Here is a 21,126-nt window from a genome sequence, read left to right as displayed (position 1 = left end):
TCTGTGTGGGTGTGTGTTGTCCTGTGCTGTGGTGCAAACCAGTGTTGCCGTTTTAGCCTTTTTCCGTACAGATTTGTCATTTTCAAAATGCCGCAAATAATTCTATTTGTACCCCATACGGTGGTGTAGCCTTTTTCTTTTAGTTGGCCTTTTAGCTTTTTCTTATTTTACTCAAAGTTCTAAGAATTATCAAATTTTTATAGCTCAGGCTTGCATATTAATATAAAAATATATAATATGTTAAAAACAATTATGGGTTGGTTGCGGGTTTTATTTGCAATTGCTGAATGAAATACATACCAAACCAAAAGTGTTATCAATCAAATTTTCATGAAAAAAAAAAAAAAAAACAAAAAATGTATAGAATTGGGCTTAAAAATCAATTTATGCAATTAATTAAATAATAATATTATATCTATAAATGAATTAAAAATAAGGCTAATGATAAAGTTTCTGTTTAATAGCTCTTCTTTTTCATTTTCTATCCTTTTTCTATCTACTGTTCTATCCCTTTTCTGTGGCAGCACTGCTGCCAACATACGTGCTTGACAATTAGGCCACATAACGTATTAATTATGTATGCGTATGCGTATGTATGCGTGTGTGTGTTTACTCTGACGTCCAGATGAAATTCTCCAATTTCCTCTGCGACACACACGCACAGACTCGCGATGCGACTCAATGTTAAAGCATTTTTTGGGCAAACCACACACCCACACACATACACACAAACACACATCGACAGTGAATGAGTGAGCGGCGTCTGTTTGTGGTTATATGATCTAGTACAATACTATATGCCTTGAAGGGTTCTGCATATAATTAGCCGCAGCCAATGCGTAATTTGATAGTTTTAATTGGCATTTAGCTTGTGACAAAGAAATTTGATTAGAATTTGCGCGTCAGCTTGGCTTGCTGGACATTTAATTAGATAGACAGTCTATAATTGAAAACTGAGTGACAAAAGTTTGGCATACAAAAAGTTTTTTCAGCATGTGAACGTGCATATGTTATGAAAGCGAAAGTTTTTGTTTGCAACATTCTGACCTTTCGTTCTAACATGTGCACTTTTGTTTATCTTTACTAATTAGAAGCGTTTGCTGCATGACAATTTATCAAAACGTTTTTGCGCATCAAATGCAGTGCTTTTGACACTTTTCCTTGGCAGCAGCAATTGCAACTCAGTCGTCAACAAGTGAAGTCAAGTTAATTGAATTTCTGTTGCAATTGCGCAAATTGCTCATACGCAGTGTAAGCTCTGCTTGAGCTTTGCGTTTTGGCTTCAGCTGTCGCTATCTGACTCTCTCTCTCTCTCTCGCTCTTGCTGTGTGCGTGTAGTCTTAACAAATTAAGCAATTTGCTGCACAGCAGCTGCGGCTGTTGTTGTTGTTGTTTGCTCCTGTTATTGTTGCTGCTGCTGTTGTTGAGCGCATTTATCAAAGCGGACTTTGCTTCGGCACTTTGCATGGTCAGGCCACATTACTTATGCCTGCTTTGACTGCCTTGGCTGCTGTAGCTTGCTCCGCTGCTCTGTTTTCGTTGTGTTTTATTGCATTTGCCAGTGGCTGCGCTCCCAGTTGCCTTTTACTTGGCTAACAATAACGAGTGTGGGTGGATGGGTGTGGAAAGTGATGCATGTGCTGCAGTTGATGATTTATGATTATGATGATAATGACCTGAAGCTGAAGCTGCAGCTGCAGCTGCTGTTGTTGCCATTGTTGCGCGCCTGTGAACATTGATTGCCAGAGTTGACATGTTTCTCTTCATTGTAGCCTAAGGATGGGCCTTAAATCACGTTTTCCATGCAGCTGCTGCGCTGTTTATAGCAGCAGTTAGCTCGTGCATAAAATAATTCATATAATGCCCACGCCCATGCCCATGTCTACGCCCTTGTCAGTTAAATAAGACATTTGAACGCCGCACATTTGTTAGGGTCGTTGTGTCGAAATTCAAATGCCTTTGCCACCATGTTTATTTTTCGTGTGTTTTGTTTTTTAAAGCCACATATCAAGCGCGCCAGGCAGAGCAGAAGTGAAAATAAATTTTATGCCGCAGCATGCGTTTGCCGTTCGCCGTTTGCCGTTTGCCGTGTGAGCAGCGGCTTTGTCATTTTCATGGCAACGCCTTCAAAAGTAAACACACACACACACACATACTCACACAAATGGGAGCTGCTATGAAAAAATCAACTTGGCAAAGGCGAAAAAATGTTTATATATGTGGGTTGGAAAAAAAAAAATGACACAAAGCGACATAATAATTTCGCATTTGAAATTGGCTTACAATTGCTTCTCTTTCTTCTCGCTGCGTCGCACTTGCAGTGCCACTGGGATTCGATTGCCCCGCACAGGACGCGCTTATTTTTACATTCTTTTTATGCGCTGCGGCTTTTGTGATACGCTTATTATTTTTTGCTTTGTAGTTGGGGTAAGCCTCAAAGGCAACGCAGTTGGGCGTCATATGCAGATTGCTAAGCTACAAAGCGCAGATAATGTGAGCAAAAAAGAGCAAGCGAGAGCGTCGATTCAATCAGTCAGCCGAAGCCTAAGCCGATCGAAAAAGAGCGAGCCTTAACCAGCGAGAGAGAGAAAGCATTGCTGCTGGGCTCAACGCTCTTGACAATAAAATGACAGCACATTTAAGAATCTAAAATATAATGTTAAAGTTAGTATATAAACTGCTTCGTTTTGCTGTAGATAGCACAAGTGTGTATATTTTTATGGCCCAGCATTCAGTTTTATCAACAGGCATTCGCTCATGCCTCAAGTGTCACCCAACTCATGTTCGTTTGTCACAGCGTGAAATGCGTGAAAATTGACTTGGGCTCCTCAGCAGCAACAACAAAAGCTTCAGCAAAGTTCTAATGAGTTGCTAGTAGCATTCATGTCTTGAATTTTTGAAGCATATGTCGACCATGGTGTGGATACTGTGCTTATCGTATACACTAGCGTTGACATCTATTAACGAAAGTGTAGAAGTTGGCAGCAGTAGATTAATTAACAGTAGAGAGTACCGAACATATCGTTAAACTGAAATAAATCAACAAGTCTAATTTAAAAAATAACCCTACAGTATTTAATGAATATTAGTTACATTTCTATCCAAGCTATGTCTTCTCTATAGTTACCTAAAACAAAGGTTAGTGTGATATTATCTATGTTGTTTGGCTTTTGCGTCGGCGGATTTCATTTGCTTGCGAGAGACTCAAAAAGTTAATTACATTGACCTCATATGTAAGCTAGTCCCAGTCAACACAGCATGTTAGCTTGGAAACCACATTAATGCGATGCGCATTCCATTTAGTCGAGTTGAGTTTGTGTTTTTCCCTGCTCTCGGCAACTTTTTGAAGCGTAGCTGCCGCACACACATGTCGCATGCATAAGCATTAATAAAAACTAAATAGATTGAAGCCAGTGGCGGCGGGCTGCTGCTCCAGCTATTTCCTAATGACATTCATTAGCACTTTCCACTAAGCAGTTGACAATCCCAAGGCACGAAAATCGCGCATGAAGGTTTCGACTTAAAGCTGCCATTGGCATATCCGTTTACCACAGGGCTTGTCCAGTGCCCAATTAATCTTAATTAAAGTTCTAGTCACTGCCAAGTTCTACTTTCAGCCATTTTTAGCGCCTACCCGCATGTGTGGCCGGAAGCGTTGGCAGCTGTTGCGTTTGAGGTTAAGTTTGCCCACGCATTGCTTTCATTACATTTAATTGTAATACATTTGTCTGTTGCCTAATGGCGAATTTACGTGCGTCGTATAAATCAACTTTTCACCGACTGATTTATATTTAGCATTTACAGTTTCAAAACAAACCCACACACACACAGACAAACACACCCAAAGCAACAAACATAAACGCACACAGCTGAAGCTTAGCAAATGCGTTTTGCAAATTGTTTTTGGCGCATCTAGCGCACGCTAATTACACACACACACATACGTAGGCAAACGTTGCGTGTTTTCCCTTGTGACTATGCATAAATCCATGTATATTACGTGTGTGTGTGCTTATGAATACTCTGATTAATCCCACAACTACAAGAACAACAGCAGCAGCAACAGTAGCGATTGGCAGCTGTTTGCTGTTGCTGTAGTCACTCAATTGTTTGCACTGATGTTGCCACACTGCTGCCACTAACTGACACAAGCATTTATGGCATTTAAAGCCAATAAACAGCAAATTAATTTACCCTAGTTACAGATGACAACCAGCAAGAGCTTGTTAAAAATACATTGCTGCCCATAGAAATTCGCAGAATATCGCATTGAAATAGTTCTGCTTTTGAAGCATCTATTTTCCAGGAAATACTTATTAAGTTTCAAACAATCTCAAATGATTGTCTTCTTAGAATTGCTGCACACTTCTTATATAAATAAATAAATGCATGCGGTAAATAATGGAGATATACTCAGTAGGTTGCAATTGTTGTGCCGCCGCATCTGTTTTATATAAATTCACGTCCAACTTTTGTGGCGAGAATACTTTAGCAGGTGCGCCAAATCGATTAGACGCATTAGCCATCAACCGCACACTTGCTCTACAGCGCCGCAATTGATTAAACGCTAATTAGTGCCAAGACAGAGATAGATGACAAGCCAAGTAAAAGGACTTAATGCTTCAATTCAGCAGGAAATTAATTAGCAGCTACAGCAGGCAATCAATAAATTGTATAAATGCATTCATGCACTCACATTTCGAGTGCTTGCACTCGTATTCCTTTTTGCAGTCACACATCGATATGTGTTTGTGTGCATGTGTGGGTGAAAATTGGTTGCACAAACAGCAGGCGATAAGTCAATACAAGAGTAAATAAAAAAAATAAAACTCACTTCATCAATGATAGATAAAACTGCAGGCGAACTAAAAAAACACACACACACTCCCATACACACACAGCAGCAGCGTCAACAAGTGGGGCAAAGCGGCGCTTGTTTAATCACTTGTATATCGAGCGCTAAAAAGTATGCTATCAAAGTCGTTTGTGCCTGCGAGTGTAATCAGCGCAGAGCTCTTAAATTCATTTTACATGGCATCGATTTAAGCCTGAATTAAACTTCAATTAAGACTAAAAATAACGTAAAGACAAATCTCAGTCGTTGGAAATTTAATTCTTCTACTTGCAGAGCAGCTTATAGCTCGCATTGTCTGCTGGGCTTATGGCAGCAATACAAGCCACAATATCAACAACAGCAACGCAGCAGTAGCAGCAGCAGCAGCATCAACAAGGACGCTTATAATTACAAAACATAACGTATTAGTGCTCAAATCCTGAGCTTTGCATTCACCGACTTTCCAAAAGATTAATTTCACAACAGCAACAGCAACAACAAGAACAACAACAACAACAGAAAGAGAAAATCAATTTATGTAACAGCAACAACAGCAACAAGCTCAACAACAACGTTAATGATAACTGTGCCCTGTAACGGGAACAATTAAGCCAATTAAGCCACGCTGCTTTGAGTAATAAAAGCAGCAGCAACAAATGCCGCCATGAGTTTCCTCAGCTCCATGCAACAATATGTAACAAGTGGCATATCTAGCCTAGGACTTGGCAATCGACGCTTCTCACTGTCGCGCCAGGAGTCAAGTGAGCAGCAGGCGGGCCTAGCCGGCGCCTCAACTGCAGTCGCTGGCCAACAACACCAGCAACAACAGCAGCAGCAGCAGCAGCAACAACAGCAACAGTTGTCCCAGCCACAACTACAGCAGCAACAGTTGCTGCTACAGCAACAGCAGCACACACACCCCACCCTGCAGCAACAGGCAAGCATTGGCAGCGGCCTGGGGCTAAGTGGCGCCAGCGTTTATGGAGCACCAGCACAGCCCACTGCGGGCGTGGCGGCAACAGCAGCAGGCAGCAATTATCCCGCTGGCGGCGTAGTAATCGGCAATCCAAATGCTACTAATCCATTACTAGGTAAGTGACCATGTCCACTTTAGATTTCTTTTGCTTTTCTATGTGCACACATACACACATGCAAACACTTACATATGTGTGCTTATACTTAGAGACAAACAGCAAATATACATTAGAGTGATAAATGGCATGGGCCTGGGGGTCAGCTGCCAGGGTTGGACTAGTTGTCTGATAGCTAACGCGAAATTAAGGCAAATGTGAAGATTAATGAAAAGCGTTGATGTATAACGACCCTCGTTATATTTGATGAATGTTCTTCTAAATATAATTTCATTAATAACACGCCAACATGACGAGCAAGCGTCGTATTAATTAAAAACTAAATAAACTTGCGGGCGAACTTAGTAACTTAAATGAAGAGATAGAGGCAGATTATGTAAAAGCCTCACTTTTCCGCCAAGATCGCAGCCTAGCTCCACACACCCCTAAAATAAAACAATTTTGTTTGTTTTGATCATTCAAACGTACATTTGCACTTGGGCTGGAAACTTTTTGTCAGCAATGTGAGTAGCGAGTAAGTGAATAGAGAATGAAAACTTGACATGCCAAACTTGTATTGGCTATGAATGCCATTTCAATTTTAAAATCAAATTCAGCGCAGCTGCACAAAGCCATAAATAAAACAAAAGCGTAAACTTTGCAAAAACAGACAACAACAAAATCAATGTAGAATTCATAGTTGTAAGTGTGTGCTGGGTAAACCGCACGCAGGCAAAACAGCAAAACTTTATTGAATTTGCGTTGGGGCGTCAAAAACACAACCACACACACACAGATGCAGAGACATATGTTAGAATTCCAATATAAATGCAGAGAACATTGCATTAGTTTTGAATGCGCTGAAACTTTTGGCATTTGAGTGAAAATTTGCCAAGTCTGAGAGCTGCTTAAGCAAATGTGGCGACAAATCCGCTACAAAATGCAAAACACAGCACTGGGCGATGCCAACGCAATCAACTTGCATGTGTGTCAAATCCTTTGTCGCACTCACACTCCCACACATTTCATAGGAAAAGCTCGTTTTGTGCTGTTGACAAATGTGTAACTAAATATGCTTTTTGTTGCTGTTGCTGTAGCTGCTCCTTGGCGAATGCAAACACATTTTGAAAGTCAAGACACAGACGGAGGAAAGGCGGAGCACTTGCTGCCCCAAAACCGCTGCACTGCAATGTCCGTCGCTTTGTGTGCTTGGATTTTCAAACGTCTACCGCACTTTGATTCAAATTGAAATTGGCTTATCTAGTCGCATGCACCACGAACGAGCGGTTTTGGCCACACTTGGGAGCTTGCAACCGCCAGCGTGTAAGCGCATTTGTTTGCGCCCAACTGACTGTTGCCATTTGGCAATGGCAAGTTGACTTTACGCTTTTTATGCTTTAACGCAAAACAGCAGGCAGTGCAGAAGAAGCCAAAAGTTTTGGTAACCCAGCCACAGCCAATGGTTGGCTCTATTAATAGAGTGACAGCGTCACAGCACTGCCTGCAAAGTTAACGAGTCTTAGTTGCAGTTGCAAATGCAGTTGAAGTTGCTGCCATTGTGCGCCAGCAACAATATCCACCACCAGCACAGCAGCCGCACAGATGCATGTCAAGGTTGCGGTGCTATTGCCTTCAGGCTTCGTGCAACTACCACACGATGCCGCAGTGACCGCATCACATAGTCTTGACTTGACTTGAGCTAAGTTGCCAGTTGCCTTGGCTGCCTGGTTTCCTTCCTATATCCTTCCTGGCGCCTGTTGCCGTTGCCGTTGCCGACGCTAAATTGCAGTTGCTCTTAATCCATTAACATTCGCTTCACTGTTAAGTAGCGGCCATTGTATGAAAAGTTACGAGCTTGTTGCTCTAACTGCCAGACTAGCTCAAGGCAGGCAACAGACACACATAAAAGCCTAAACAAATTGAGCACACATGAGGGTTGGGAGACACTCTAGCCATGTTATTGCAAAGCTTTAATGTGTGGGATTCAATTTTGCACTATATTTAATTTATATTGTACAACTTTCCATTTACACAGGCTATCCCAAGGCGCCAGGCAGCGGCAATGCCTCGCCCATTAATTCACGTCGCCAATCGCGCGCCTTGGAGTGTCTGGCGCCACCGCGTACCGGCTCGTTTCGCAGCCGTAACTCACCGCTGCACCAACCGGATCCGCCGCCACGACCACCGTTGGCATTCTGCAAGCGACGCCTCAGCTGGCCCGAGGTGGATCCACGCTCCAACTCCGGGTAAGTGTTAATGCATAGCTGATGATGTGCGAAAAGCCGCAAATGAATTTTCAGCATTAAATGCAGCACATGTTTGCTCATGCTAATTAGCTGACAAGCTGGAAATAATATTCAAATAAAACACACGCACACACGCACAGACTGCAAGTTAGATAGGCAGACATGCATAAATTAAATGGAGCCTGCGCTTAATGAGCGTCTTTGGGAATATATTTGCTTGTTGGAATGGTAGCTTGGTCATAGGCCTGGAGATTTTCTGCTGTCAGCCATCAAATGAATTATTTACCAATTAATTAATGTACTCCTTCAATTGCTGTTTTCAAATATTTTTTGTATTCAATGCTCAACTTTGCAGTCGACCTTCATAATTATATAATTACAAAAGTTTGTTCTCTTGTTTTCAGTTTTGTTTTTATTTTGTTTGTCAGTTTTCTTTTGTGCTTGCAAAAGTTTGGCGCCCAGTGCCTAAGTCTATGCAACATTGGCAGTTTCGAATGCGGGTCTCAACCTTTCGAGCTCTTCGAAACTTTTAGCCCCAAAACTTGCTTTGCCAGCACGCACACACACACACACACACAAGCGAACGTAGGTATATTCAAGGCTATGTAGCAACTTGGCAGCGTTTGCTTGTTTACAGCTTGGTTTGAGCTTTGCGGCAAGCTTGTTACCGTTAAATGCAACATGCTGCAGCCAGAGCGCCTTGTCGCCGAGCCACGCAGGAGGAGCAACACCAACAGCAACTACTTAGCATAATGCGACTACAGCTTTAACTGAAAATGTGCGCATAATGAGACTTTGGTCTTGAGGTTACATTTAATTAAGCATCAAATGAGATTTCCCTAGGTGGGCGGGCGCTATAATAAGCCAAACTTGCCTCGTGTTGCAGCAGCTGACAAAGCGTGCATTTAACATTGTTTATTAACATGCACTAATTTATTTTCTATTATTAGCCCAAAAGCTAACCACATTGCGTATACGCAGCGTTTGAAATGTAAATTACGTGCTAATGCATTAGCTGGCTGAAATTGCCAAAACCTCAGGCATGCATAAATAAAAAGCAACATTAATTAACAAACACAAATCAAAGCCTACAATTTATTGTTTGCCAAACACATTTAAATGCCATTTAGTTTAGCATAATTTTTTAATGGGCCGTATGTATTAATTTAAAAGGCAATATTTATAATGAATCATTGCGCGCAAGTTCGGCCAAGTTGTTGCCCTTAGGACGGCGTCTATGTTTGCTTGAAGAACGGAGCAAGTATTTTAGCGACAAGATAAATACAAAATAAATAAATAATAATCATTTCGTAAAGCAAGAGAATAAAAAGTTGCAAGTTGCAAAACTTTGTGGGCAGCAAGCAAGCAGCAAGCAGCAGTAACCAAATACTTAAAGAACTTTAAAACTCAAATTGACGACAAGTACAAGCGACGACAGAGATAACGAGACAACGCTGCAAAGCGAAAAGTTTAAAATTAAATTTCCAACAAAGCAACTAAATAAATACAAATTCGCAGAGCCAGCCAACAATGCAGCCAGGCAATGCTGAGGCCATGATAGCAACACTCACAGCAGTTTTCACACGCCGACTAGTGTCGAGACAGCAAGAAGAGGACAAACACGCTGCTCTTTTTTTGCTGCTCCTTTTTTTTGGCACTCTACACTTGATATACCCATTTTTTTTTAGAGCCACGTCAGTTGGCAGTCGGCATAAACGTAAAAATGTTTCACGCTGGCGACAAAGTTAAGCCGCTTAGCTGCTGACCGTTTTTTATTTTTATAGTGCTGACTGTGAAAAGTTTTGCGCTACAGCTGCATATATAGTACATAGCTCCACCTCATGCAAATCCAACGATTAGGAGCCTCGTCATATTTCATGGCAGTCCATGGCGCTGCGCTAAGTCTCTAAGTGTAGCAAATCTGTTGCTGGTCGCACGAGGCGTATGATTGATATACAATATGCTCAGCACGCATGCTGCATAAGTTTTCAATAGAAATAGATATATACATACAATTAGCAACAGACAGACAGACAGAAAGTCGGAGAGACAGAGGGCGAGCAATCGAAATTCAAATACAAACCCAACTGTGTCTGGTGACCCTTATCAATGTTAAAATAGGTACGACAAGCATTCCGGCCCAAAATGCAAATGGCACACTTAATATGTAGAGCATATTGACACTGCCAATTAAAGGCAGCAGCAGCAGCAGCAGCAGCAGGCAGTCAATTTGAAAATTGTTTGTTGAAATGAAGTGCACTCACACACACACACACACTCACACACACATGAAAATTCACATATGCATATTCAGACTTTTCACTCTTTCTGTCTCATGTCTTCTTTACAGCGTACAGGAAACGGATGGCTCGTATTTTGAGAACTTTACATCGCTGGGCTGGAAACGTGAAAATCGTCGCATGTCAGCAACGCGTGCTGCTGAATCACGTGCTGAGGCTAATCCCGAAAATGAACGTGATCCCCCAGCGCCTGAGGAGTCCATTGACCGTCAGGATGAAAAGGAGAAGCTCTACGTCGAAGTTCTACATACCATAGCCAATACAGTGGGCGCACCCGCGCCCGGCGGACAAGTCAGTAACAACATTTAGTTATATGTACTATACTATGCATGTATCAATAGCCAAAGCTGGCGAGCGAGCGAGCGCATGAATTTTTGATTGAGGTCTTCGCATAGCTGAGCTCAACTTATGTAAATAGTTTCAAATTACAGCAGCATTGTGGGTTAAACTGTGTGTGGGTGTGCGGGTGGGTGGGTAGCTAGGTAGCTATGTTTGAAAATTAGCGAGCAGCATGCCGAGGCGAGCTCCCTTGCAAGATGATAGATGATTGAAGGGTCTAGTTAATCACATGCGTTTAACCTGAAGCTAAAATGTTGAGCAATTTAAATGATTAATGCTGGGGCATAAGGGCCAAAGTGCTTAAGCCTGCCGACAGCGTTGCCTGGGCGAATTAAGCTCAAATTAGTTCTTGTGGCATTGGGCTTACGATGTGGGCATAAATTCAATTATAAATTTATTATCGAAACGTAGAGCGTTTCTCGTTTGGTCTAACGCTTCTTTAGTTTCATTTCAATTGCCAGTTGCAAGTATTTTTCCAATATTTTCACAAGTGGGCTCCACCCCTTCACCCCGCTGCCAACCAGCCAAGCAAGCAAGCTGCTTAACACAAGTTCATTTTTCAATTATCGTTTTTAATTTAACAGTTGAAAAATTGTTAGACACCCAGTGTGGCACACTAACTAATAAAACTTCAAGCGCGCGCTCTTGCACGTTTTCAATACGAAGGGGGTACAGCAAAACAGTGTCAGTGCTGGCTGGGGGTGTGGCTGCGTTACGCCCGCGTAATCAAAGTTTCAACAGCGCCAGCAGAAAATAACGTTAGTCCTGCTGTGATTGAGTTGAAGCTGCTACAACTCTCTCGGGGTCTCGGGCCAACAAAGTTATTTATTTCCGACGCAGCACAGCGGGCAGGACTTAAGCAACCATTTGCTCGACTGCTCGCACCAACTATCCATGTATATGGATTTTTTTTTTGCATTTAATGGAAAATAATTACAAATAAATGCGTTTCAGTTACAAGTTGCGCAAGTGGGTTAATGCTTTTAATAAAAATTAATGGAGAAATAAATATAGGTATGCGCGCAAATAAATCCAATGCTGTCACCAGAGAATTTAGATCCAAGCCATGCCACACCAAGCAACTTAATGCGCTGATGTATTAGCCTCAAAGTAAATGGCCAAACAATTTGGCTTGCCAGAATACAAAAGCGAGAGGTACACGATAAAGATCCGAGCGCTAGTTTTAATAATTGCTACAAAAAGCTTTGGTCCTTACTTATTATTGAGATATCAAGTTTCTGCAATTAGTTTGAGCAGCTCGTTAAATATTAAATTCGAAGCTTCATCACTTTGAAGCGATTTGGCATTAAAGATGAAACTTATGCGGCTTTAAATTGAAACATAGCTCATACTATGCGAGAGCAGAGTGCAAATGAAGTCGACTGCTCTGTTCTGTGTTGTTTTACTAATTTAGCTGGATAGCTGCTCCGCCAGCTGCCTAGGCGACTGCAGGCAGGCAAAACGCCAAGGCAATCAAATTAAAATAATAATACTCGACTCAGTCAAATGCGCTGAAAGGTTCCTGATGAAAGCGCCACTTGAAGCGTGTACGGCAAGCCGACAAGCTAATAAATTCGACTTGAATAAATCAATATACATGCTGCCTGTATATATAGCGCAATTTTAAATGCGCAGGCTAGAACAACAAATTTTATATCGAAAACAAGAAATTGGCTTATGGCGGATGCCAATGATAAACAACAACAATAACAACAAGAACAGCAACAAAAACAAGATGAAAGCAAAATGCTTGCTATGCAAATTTTGTTGTTATTAAAATTGCGTTTGTCGGCGGGCGGTACGTGCAAAATATTTACGTATAAATAACAAAGTAATTAAATTAAATTACATGCGTGCTGCAATATGCGGCGTATGCGTAATTTCAACCGACACAGCTGCGTGTATGGTATGCGAGCTCAAACTCAATTGCAATTTGATTTGAATCTTTCTGTCTTTTTTTTTCTACTTTTTTGCTACAGTTTGCACACTACAAGGACGAAATGTATCTGCATGCACAGCGCGCCTTTGGTGTCAATCCGGATCGTCATTATCGCCTGCTGCACGCCTCCGCCGAGGATAAACCAAAGATAATCGTGCTCTCTGCGGTTGTCATCGAAGCTGATGGCCTGGAGGCAAAGGATGCCAATGGTAAGAGTCTCAACAGACTGTCGACGGCGTGCGTAAATATTTTTAGTTTTGTAAATTGATTTGCGGCAGCCAATAGTAATTGCATTATGAAATCCAGCACAGTGTGTGTGTGTGTATTGACAATTTTGTATATTTACGTCTTGCGACAGTCACAGTTGCCAAGGCAAACGAAAGACGCAGTTATTGAGTCTGAGAGCCCAGCCGCAAGTCGTTCAATAAATTTGCAATTTAATGCTACCCATTTTGTTCATTATGCTCAAGAGCAGCGACGCAGCAGTCGGCAGTAGAGCAGTCTAGCTCTAGCAGGCAACGCAATTTCGCATTTTAATGTGCTCAAGGATGTGTAAGGAATACGTTGAGTGGCAGCCAGCCTGCCAGCCAGCCAGTCAGTCAGTGCAACTGTTGTATACTAGCAGCTGCTAAATATACTGCTGACGGCTGCTGCCTGTCGACCCACCTGACACACTCACAAGCAAACAAACTGACAAACAAACAAACAATGCAGCAAAGTTTGGTGCGTTTGCCTTCGCTTAGGCCTATTGGCATTCCATTTGGGCTTACAGTCAAGCAGAAGCGCTGAGTAGTTCGCTATTCAGTGCTCCCAATCGCGTCGTTTAAGCGATTGTTAACGCAATCCCAATGGCCACAGTCTCGGCGGCCTCCAGGCTTATTGTCTGCGCAGTTGCTTAATAATTGAGCGTCGCATTATGCAAATGAAATGTTAATCATACGCAATGTGTGGCCAGTAAGACACCTGCCCTGCAGCTGACTGCCATTAATTGCCTTTTAATGTCATTGCAATGCGCCATTTGGTATTGGCATTTAATTAATATTTCAACATTTTACGTTCGTCTGCACTTTATCGACGTTTCTACTTTACTTTAGATTGCTTTTGAGCTCTCTCTCTATCTCTGTCTCTTTGCAGGCTTCTCGGATCCGTATTGTATGCTCGGAATACAGCCGGATGGCGGTCCGCCCGTGTCGCCGCTGCCGCTGCCGCCGACACCACGCGCCCTGTCCGCCGACATGAGCGGTGGCTTTGATAATAGCGCCACGGACTCGCCGCCGCATCGCAAGCACAGCTTTCGTCTGAGCTTCAAGCGGCGCGAGGCCGGTCGACGGGAGCAGCGCGACTCGCTGGGCGGCCCCGTGCCGGCCAAACTCATCAAGGCAACGAGCATTAAGCCGCACACGCTAAGTCCCAAATGGAATGAGAAGTTCAAATTGTAAGTGCCAGTCATTGTCAATTCCATTGACGAAACGGACATTTAAATTCAATCACGTGGCCATTATGTGACAAATCGTTGCTAAATGGCGGATTTGCGTGGACTTATTCAATTATATGGGTTGAGCTGAGCTGAGTTGAGTAGAGTTTAGTTTCGTTTCGTTTAGTAGCGTCTATGCTAAATGAGGCGGGAGACTTCATTTACGCCTAGCCTGGCATGACAAATGTTGCGCATACGCCGCGTGCGACGCATTTATCTTTGAGCTTGCGATCTCGCACAAAGTACAAAGCGTGTGCTTCATTGTGAAGCGTTATTTACGAGCAGCAGCAACAAAAAAAAAAACAGAGAACAACACAAAAAACACATTTAATTGCGCCATAAAATGGCAATACATTTCTCAATAACAATAACAATGACAATAACACTTGCAATCAAATTTATGTTGCAATTGCAAGCTAAACAAGCAACAAAAGAATAAATTTCACTGCACAAATTTTAAATTCAAGCAAACAAATAACTTTTATTTTTGTTGTGCGCGATACAACATAAGAAAAAGAATTAAAAGTGGCGAAGCAGGAACAGGAACAGCAGCGGGTTGGTGAGATAGGAGACACACCCACTTATACATAAATATGCAAGGCAGTAGACAAAGTTGAATAGTTTAATGACTTTCACCGCTTTAGTGACATCGATGACATCAACACAGATACATTTCACTTGGATATATGGGACCACGATGACGAAAGCTGCGTCATGGATGCGGTCTCGCGGCTGAACGAGGTGCGCGGCGTGCGCGGATTGGGGCGCTTCTTCAAGCAGGTCTGTCAGTCGGCGCGTCAGGGCTCGCAGGATGATTTTCTAGGCTCGGTGAACATACCCATAGCGGAGATACCCTCCACCGGATTGGATGCCTGGTTCAAGCTGGAGGCGCGCTCTCAACGTAGCACTGTGCAGGGACGCATTAGACTCAAGCTGTGGCTATCGACGCGCGAGGATCGCGGCAATGCGCCAGAGGAGTGCCATGAGCCACAGCTGCGCAAAATCGAGCAACTGCAGATGGTATTCATGCAACACGAGGTCACGACGCATGAGCCCTCCTGGACCTGGTGCGGTGATCTTCCCGGTCCGGCACTAACCATTCTACATCAATTGGCCGTGCAGGCGGAACTCTCTGATCTGCACTGCGCCATGGCAAGGTACTAAACGAAGTAACTAAACCACACTACGCTGCTAATATGCTTGTCTGCTTTTGCTTTATAGATATGTGGCAGCTGCCAAGCTGAATCGCTCGACGCCGCTGGATCCCAAGTTCTTGCATCGCCTGCTGAGCGATGTGGAGAAGCAATGGAATCAGCCCATTCAGGAGGCGCTCACACGCGATTTGGAGCAGTGGTTGGCCGAAGCTATGAATGGTTTTGTGGAACGCTCGCTGAACCAAATACGACGGCATCGGGACATTTTTCCGGCTTTGCATCCGCCCTCGCTCATACGACTGGAGTTCCTGCTGCGCTGTCTTGGGCTGCTGGGCTCCATGCGCGCCTTTCGTGCCGTCTGCCCCTTCAACAAGGGCGTGCGCGGCGAGGTGGTGAATGCCTTACGCAAGGGCTCCATTATGTGGGGACAGAATGTGCTGCGGGAATCGCAATGCTTGCCCAATCCATTATCGAATTTCGTTACAACATTAACGGCCGACATACAGCTGGGTCAGACCTACTATCATGCGCTGTTCGACAAGTGAGTAAACGATGCCTGATTACACACTTGTGTGCCTGGCTGGACAATTGTATTAAACATGTGCGGCACGTGTGGCACACACACACACACACACACACACACACACACACACCCACACACGCCTCAAGGTTGCACAAAGCACATTCAGGAGCAGCTTAACAGCACAACTATGAAGTTCGACCCTTTGGGTTGGGTTGTCATGTCGACCGCATTTAATTTTGTTTTATTTTTTGTTTGTGCTTTATGCAAAATGTGATAGCCAAGACTCGAAGCAGTTCGAGAGCACCCAGTGCCTTTGGTCAACTAATCACTAGCATATGCGCCAGTTAGCGACCATAAAAGCTGCTTAATGAGCGCACATCACATCACATCGCATGCGCATCACACATAAGCCTCATTCCTTTGCCGCTGTCAATAAAAAAGGCGCTCACGTTTACGTGTTGCCATCGCGACGACAGTGTTTGAGCAGCATTTCTAATTTAGCGTTGCGAGTGATTTAAAGTAGCATCATTTGATTTGCACAGGAAGCAATAATTCGCTCAATTTGCAGAGCGAGTCTTTTGTATGACATACAGGTTGTTCAATTAGTCAACAAGAGTTCTTACAATTGGTTGTAGTCAACAGTGTAGGACCCTGTATCAAAGGCACTAAGTAATGTAATTGTCGACTCGAAAATAGAAACTTCTATAAATGCCAACATACATTAATGCGCAATTTCATAACTAACTTGACCCACACAGGATATGAAAGCCTAGGTATTGTTACTTCCTTGTGTACATAAGCTATTCACTCAATTTTACTAAGAATATGCACTTAATTTTGCATAAGGGTTGAAATAGACAAAACGTAATCTATAGAAAATTCTAAAAATATATTCTATGGCAACCATTTTAATGTTTTAAGTTTCACTTAATGCTAAGAATAACGCTGCTTCAATACAGCTTTCAATTTTTAGTTTATAAATATCTTTTGGCTTTTATTGTTTTATCAATTTTTCTCACCCATACAAATTGAGATAACATAGCTTAATAAGTGTTTATATATATATGTTGTCTGATTTCACTTAACTGTAAGACTACTAACAATGTTAAGAAATATGAAATTCTTCAGAGGGACTTCAGTTATGTTGTATAAGCTATGAAGTTTGGAAACCCAATACTGAATCCTTTTTTGCCGTGCAGCTTAATTAAAAGCAGCTTTACATATCCCGCTCATTCTCTGCTTCTCTTTTCGCAGCACAAACGGCATTCAATACTTTAGCATTATCTACAAGCAGTACGATGCGATGGTGGGTGAGGAGATCTACACACGCATGGCAGCTGGTCAGGTGCCGGGCGTGCGGGTGAATCTGTCGCAGTATGCAGTGCTCGAGGGCGATGCCGAGCCGGTGGACGCTAAGCCATTCGAGCTGTTTCTAGCATTGCAGGAGTTCTGTCATTTGAAGCGACACTTGTCCGCACAGCCACAGCCGCCGGAGAAGCCGCTGGCGCTGAGCAACAGCCACGAGTGGTTCATACCCACCTTTGAGCGTTGGATGATGGTGAGCAAGGCCAAAGCGCTGCAACGCATACGCGCCGCCATACGCATGGACGCCATTTGTGAGGGGGAGCGCATAGTGCGCTATAGCAGCTCCTCGGTGGACACGGCCAGCACGCTGCTGAACATCAAAGAGTTCTGGAAGGTTATCAATTGGCCGGACGAGGATACGGCCATCATGCTGGAGTCGCAGCTCATCGATGTGGTCTGCTCGGCAGCCATGCACTACTGCGATCTGATACACACCACGCTGGCGGAGAGCGGCTACTATGAGCAGCAGGGACCGTTTCGCTGCTCCGACGACATGTGCGTGACCGTCAATAATGTGGAGTATGTGCGTCGCACACTGGCCGAGTTTCGCTCCGATGAGCAGCCGCTGGAGGAGTCTGCCGACAATCTGCTCGAGTCCAGTCTGACGCACATGGAGAATCGCTGCGAGCGCATTCTATCCAAGCTGGCGCCCTTGATGCAAATGTCGCTGCAAAAGGCCGTATTCCATTTGGCCTGGTCCCCCGACTCGCTGCCAGCCAATCAGGCCATAGTGCCGCTGCTGGAGTATCTGGACTGCCATCTGGCGGCGCTCAATAGCGCGCTGCTGACGAAGAACTTCAATCGCTCGCTGCGTTTCATTTGGAAGACCGTGCTGGGCGAAATGGCTCGCCAAATGGAAACTGGCGATGACTCGGACAAGCCCACGCACTTTCACAAGCGTTTGTACGAGGCACTGCAGCTGCTGGTGGACTTCTTCCATGCCGAGGGTCAGGGCCTGCTGCTGGAGTGTTTGCATACTGAGGACTTCTGGCGCATCGAGCAGCGTCTGCAGTTCCACAAAACGGAGACGGAGCGTCTCATCGACATGTTCTACATGAATCGCTTGCGTGAGCAGCTAATGGCTGTAAGTCCAAGTCCATATGGCTCGCTAGCGGTGCGCGCTTACTTTAATCACGACTCGCTCTGCGTGGAGGTGCTGCATGCGCGGGATGTGGTGCCGCTGGATCCTAATGGCTTCAGCGATCCGTTTGTCGTTATCGAGCTGTTGCCACGTCGCATCTTTCAGCACTGCATGGAGCAGCAGACGAATGTGCACAAGGTAAGCTTTAAATTGCGCCTGATTGGGCTTGAAAACTGAGTGAGTTGCTCGCTTGCAGCGCACGTTGAATCCCATTTTCGATGAATGCTTCGAGTTTTCGGTTACATTGGAGCAATGCCTCACTGAGGGCGCCATGATTTGTTTTACTGTCATGGATCATGATGTGCTGACGGCCAACGATTTTGGCGGCGAGGCTTATTTGGCGCTGGGCAACATACCCGGCGTGGCTGACTACAGCACTAGCGTGGATAACTTTCATGGCCTGAAGCAAATCGAGTTGCCGCTCATGCAGCAAAAGGATAAATGTGAGTGTAAACAAGCTTAATAGCCGCTGCCTTGGCGCTTCCCTTTGGGGCTCACATGTTTATGCAAAACGTAAAATTCCATTGCAGGCAATCCCATTTTGCAAATCCTTGAGCTGCGCATCAATGACAAGCAGGCACAGGACTTTGTGCGCAAACAGAAGGCGCGTTTCATCAACTAAGCAAAAACAAACACAAACACATAAACAGACCGACAGACGGACAGACAGACAGACAGATAGACAGGTGAGGTGAGAGAGATAGATGGTGAAAGGTATAAGGAGAGACGTTTGAAAAACGCTGGAGCAGCAGGGCAATGTAATTGCATAAAAGTGTATTTTATTTTCACTCAAATTTGTTTCTCTCTTCAGAGCTAACTAAAAATGTATAAAGTAAGCCATACATTATAACATAAATTATGTAACGTAGTTGTCTAACAAAAAATGAACACAAAATCTACTTTGTAAATGTTTAGCAAAATTTAAATTCAAAATGGTGCAAAAACGAACAAGTTGTGTGGAGCGGCAGGCATCCCACAGCTTGCTAGAGACTTTATGTTGCTTTTAACAAACAAACAGAGAAGACATAAACTGTTGAACACATACGAGTATTAGGGAAGAGCTAGGTAGAGGCGTAGCTTTGCTGAAAATTGCCACAATTAATCTAAATAAATATTTAACTAAAAAACACAAACACAAAAGCATTTCTAGCACCCAACGGCGTTTTGAAGATACCCATACAGACTTATAGCCCTCCAGTACGGCCCACTGGTGAAGGACTAGTAACTGCACTGGTCACCGGTCACCATTTATTGGTGTAATTAGCATTGGTGATTTCAGCAACAGCCGCTTGCTTTGTTTTTATTTAAACAATATTTTAAACTAAATGGTTTTGCATTATTTGAGATTAGCGTTGGTGAATTCACAGCAACACCAACTGAACTCACCAACAAAATCACCAATTGCTACCAGCCGTACTGAAGGGAGGAGAGAAACAGTTTCGCTTAATACAAGGTAAACACTTGAGGCACGTTTATAAAATACACAACAATATTTGATGGGTCAATTTAAGCGCGATGAAACTAAATAAACCCAAACACATTTTACTTGAAATATCAGTGTGGAAACCTAAAACAATCAAAAATATTGCGTAACGCCGAGCTTCTTTATAAAACAAAAAGAAACGATAACAAATCACACAAAACTAAGTATATTATTGTAAACAATTTATACCTATGTATAACGCCCAATGGACAGTGTAACTTAAGTCTAAAAAACTAAACTATTTTCTGAGCACAGATTTTTTGTATGTACCTACCTAAAGTAGCCTTCAGCTATTTTGCTTTTTATACACACGTCTTCGATTTATTTTGTACATTTCTTTTCCACTCTTCTAGGCCAAGTTTTTGTTTAAGTTTCTAAGTCTACAGAAGTTGGTTGCTTCTATTGTAAATTTTGTACTATATACAATGGGTCTCTATAAATTAAGATTGTTAATGCTATGATTCAAAACTGTAAACTATATAGCAAAACTTTTTATACCTCTCTGCATTGGCAACAATTTTTTAACAAATGCGGCGACACTTAGTGAAGCTAATTGCACCACAATGAACTAGAGCAACAAAATCCAAGTCAAATTACATACACACATACATATACATAAACATACCGATACATATACATGCATAGAAATATGAAGCATATTTTTAAAATATATACTTACAAATTGAAATTAGTATAAATTATGAATGTAATGCGCCTATTTAGACTAAGCAGTTGTACCACTTGCTACTTGTTTTCTTTGCCCCAAGCTATGCTATTTTACACTATGTGCTATTTACTTTCGGCCTAAGCACTGCTTCAACTTAAAGTAGGGTTGACACACATCGATCGAAACTGCGCAACAATCCTGGCTGGCTTTTAGTATTGCCGTTAAGAAAACAAAAAAACCAAACACAAAACAACATCGAAGCTTAAACAATGCTGCCATGCATATGACAAGGCACAATAGTTAGACTTCGTATTAGAGACGGCATAGTTAGTGTAAGACTTAAAGGTTTGAAATGTGATACCCTTACTACTTACTATAATATACCTATATTTTTAGTTATACTTTCATTTCACTAACGCACATACTCACTGCGCCATTTGCATTGCTAATTTATAATTTATTTAACCAAAAATATTGCATATAAAAGTTATATAAATCTAAATATACATAGAAAATAGTCAAATGTTTTTGTGTGTTGATATATGTGTACCTATCATTATTTGCTATATCAAGACACCAACACACACACGG

At 42.9% G+C, this 21,126-nt stretch overlaps 1 protein-coding gene across 1 annotated transcript; it reads left to right on the top strand.

Moving 5' to 3' along the window:
• The first annotated feature begins 5,498 nt into the window (after positions 1 to 5,498).
• Positions 5,499 to 19,190, top strand: LOC108601168 (BAI1-associated protein 3). The gene is made up of 10 exons (XM_017989100.2): positions 5,499 to 5,925; positions 7,940 to 8,150; positions 10,501 to 10,741; positions 12,769 to 12,937; positions 13,863 to 14,163; positions 14,847 to 15,359; positions 15,424 to 15,897; positions 17,134 to 18,523; positions 18,582 to 18,828; positions 18,916 to 19,190. The coding sequence occupies exons 1-10, from the start codon at positions 5,499 to 5,501 to the stop codon at positions 19,005 to 19,007; spliced, it is 4,065 nt and encodes a 1,354-aa protein (XP_017844589.2). The 3' UTR covers positions 19,008 to 19,190.
• The last annotated feature ends 1,936 nt before the right edge of the window (positions 19,191 to 21,126 follow it).

Source organism: Drosophila busckii, chromosome 3L (assembly GCF_011750605.1).
Source record: "Drosophila busckii strain San Diego stock center, stock number 13000-0081.31 chromosome 3L, ASM1175060v1, whole genome shotgun sequence".
NCBI lineage: Eukaryota > Metazoa > Arthropoda > Insecta > Diptera > Drosophilidae > Drosophila > Drosophila busckii.
Note: the sequence above shows the minus strand (reverse complement) of the source record. Positions and strands in the feature narration are given on the sequence as shown.

Excerpts from the sequence above, each read along its gene's own strand:
- LOC108601168 (XM_017989100.2), top strand. The coding sequence starts at position 5,499 with ATGAGTTTCCTCAGCTCCATGCAACAATATGTAACAAGTGGCATATCT. Across the intron at positions 5,926-7,939 it reads TGCTACTAATCCATTACTAG|GCTATCCCAAGGCGCCAGGC; the intron begins GTAAGTGACCAT and ends CCATTTACACAG. Across the intron at positions 8,151-10,500 it reads GATCCACGCTCCAACTCCGG|CGTACAGGAAACGGATGGCT; the intron begins GTAAGTGTTAAT and ends TCTTCTTTACAG.